This window comes from Lipotes vexillifer, unplaced genomic scaffold, assembly GCF_000442215.2.
Source record: "Lipotes vexillifer unplaced genomic scaffold, Lipotes_vexillifer_v1.1 scaffold1011, whole genome shotgun sequence".
NCBI lineage: Eukaryota > Metazoa > Chordata > Mammalia > Artiodactyla > Lipotidae > Lipotes > Lipotes vexillifer.
Genome location: NW_006787698.1, coordinates 2106079 through 2108079, shown reverse-complemented (window position 1 = coordinate 2108079; position 2001 = coordinate 2106079). Strand labels below are relative to the sequence as shown.

General features: G+C 47.9%; 1 protein-coding gene across 1 annotated transcript in view; it reads right to left on the bottom strand.

Moving 5' to 3' along the window:
- Positions 1-2001, bottom strand: part of ACSBG2 (acyl-CoA synthetase bubblegum family member 2) — a 29676-nt gene that overhangs the window by 23658 nt on the left and 4017 nt on the right. Inside the window, 1 exon segment of the mRNA XM_007460733.1 lies at positions 348-436. Within this exon segment, the coding sequence (XP_007460795.1) occupies positions 348-436 (89 nt within the window).

The window sequence follows — 2001 nt, the reverse complement described above, 5'->3', positions numbered from 1 at the left end:
TCTTTTTTTTTTTTTTTTTTTTTTTTTGCTGCACTGAGCGGCATGTGGGATCTTAGTTCCCCGAACAGGCATCGAACCCGTGTCCCCTGCAGTGGAAGTGCGGAGCCCTAACCACTGGACTGCCAGGGAAGTCCCTCTTTTTGTGCTTTTTATTCCTGAGTTGTAGTAGTCCCTTGTGTATTTGAAATACTAGTCCCCTGTTGGACGGGCGTGTGTGTCTACCTCGCCGGCTCGCCTGCGGCTGCTTCTGCGACCCCCCTTCACATCTCCGTGGGAACCAGCCTGGGGCTGCCAGTCCCGGGGTAACACCACCCAACATCCACAGGGACCCGGGCCCGGGGTCTTACCCCGCGAAGATGGCGCCAAGAGCCGCAAGGAACCACTCGACGGAGTTAAACCCAAGGATGCCGACTGAGTGGAAAGGCTCCAAGCCCAGCTGGGAAGGCAAAACCAGACAGACAAACAGAAAACAGAAGAAACAGAGGTGGTTTGCTTCCGGATGGGATCTGCTCACTGGCAGGTGAAAGCAGACCCCAGAACCCACGGAGTCACAAGGGGGACAGCCCGTGTTGAGATGAAAATCCGGAGTGTGATTTTTTTGTGTGTGAATCTTGGGAGGCTGGTTTACCTCCCTCTCTGTAATACCCCCTTTATTTATTCTAATTTTTATGTATTTTTTTCTATATTTATTTATTTTTATTTGGTTGCACCAGGTCTTAGTTGTGGCAGGCAGGCTCCTTAGTTGCGGCTCGCTGGCTCCTCAGTTGTGGCATGCAAACTCTTAGTTGTGGCATGCATGTGGGATCTAGTTCCCTGACCGGGTATCGGACCCGGACCCCCTGCATTGGGAGCGCAGAGTCTTAAACCACTGTGCCACCAGGGAAGTCCCCTAAGTATTTTATTTTTAAACCATTAACCAACTTTAAGTGCACAGCTCAGTGGCATTAAGCACATTCACATTGTTGTGCAACCATCCCCACCATCATCTCCAGAACTTTCTCATCTTCCCAAATGGAAACTCTGTCCCCATGAAACACTGACTCCCCACCCCCTCCCCCAGCCCCGGCCTTCACCATCTACTTTCTGTCCCTATGGATTTGACTCCTCTAGGGACCTTTTATAAGTGGAATCATATATTTGTCCTTTTGTGTCTGGCTTCTTTTACTTAGTATAATGTCCCCTAGTTCATCCATGTTGTGACAGGTGTCAGCATCTCACTCCATTTTAAGGTTAATGTTCCATTGTATGGACAGATCACATTTTGGTTATTCATCCATTGATGCGCACTTGGGTCGCCTCCACCTTTTGGCTGTTGTGAGCAATGCTGCTGTGAACGTGGGTGTCCAAATATCTGTATGAGCCCCTGCTTTCAATTCTTTTGGGTCTGTACCCAGAAGTGGAATTGCAGGATCATATATGGTGATTCTAAGTTTAATTTTGTGAGGAACCGCCAGACTGTCTTCCAGGGTGGCTGCACCATTTTACATTCCCACTGACAGTGACTGAGGGCTCCAGTTTCTCCACATCCTCACCAACACTTGTTAGTGTCTGTTTTTTTTCTTAATTAGCCATCCTAATGAATTCATTTTTAGTTTTAATCATAACAGTACTCAAAGAGTGATACCCTATAGTGGTAATAAATTGAACTTTTGAAGGCATAGCCTTGATCTGAACGTGGTTGAGGATGAATCAGGAGACCTGGACGTGAAAGTGATCATGCTTGGTGGTCGCCCCCCTTTTGTCCTGGAAACTCCAATTTTGTTGGCTGTTTTAGTCACCTGGGCAAGGCTGGCAGTGACTCTCTGTCCCCGGGGAAAACCTAAGCATTTGGAAGGCATCTGCCTGCTAATGCTTCAGAACGTGATGCGACATGTTTATGCTTAGTGGCAGAAAGGCTGTCTTCACTGTGGACACTGTCTCCATCAATGTGTAGATAAACTGACTTCTTTCTGATTGGATCCCTGAGATTTAGGAGAGCAGGGGTCCTTGAAGTCCAGAACT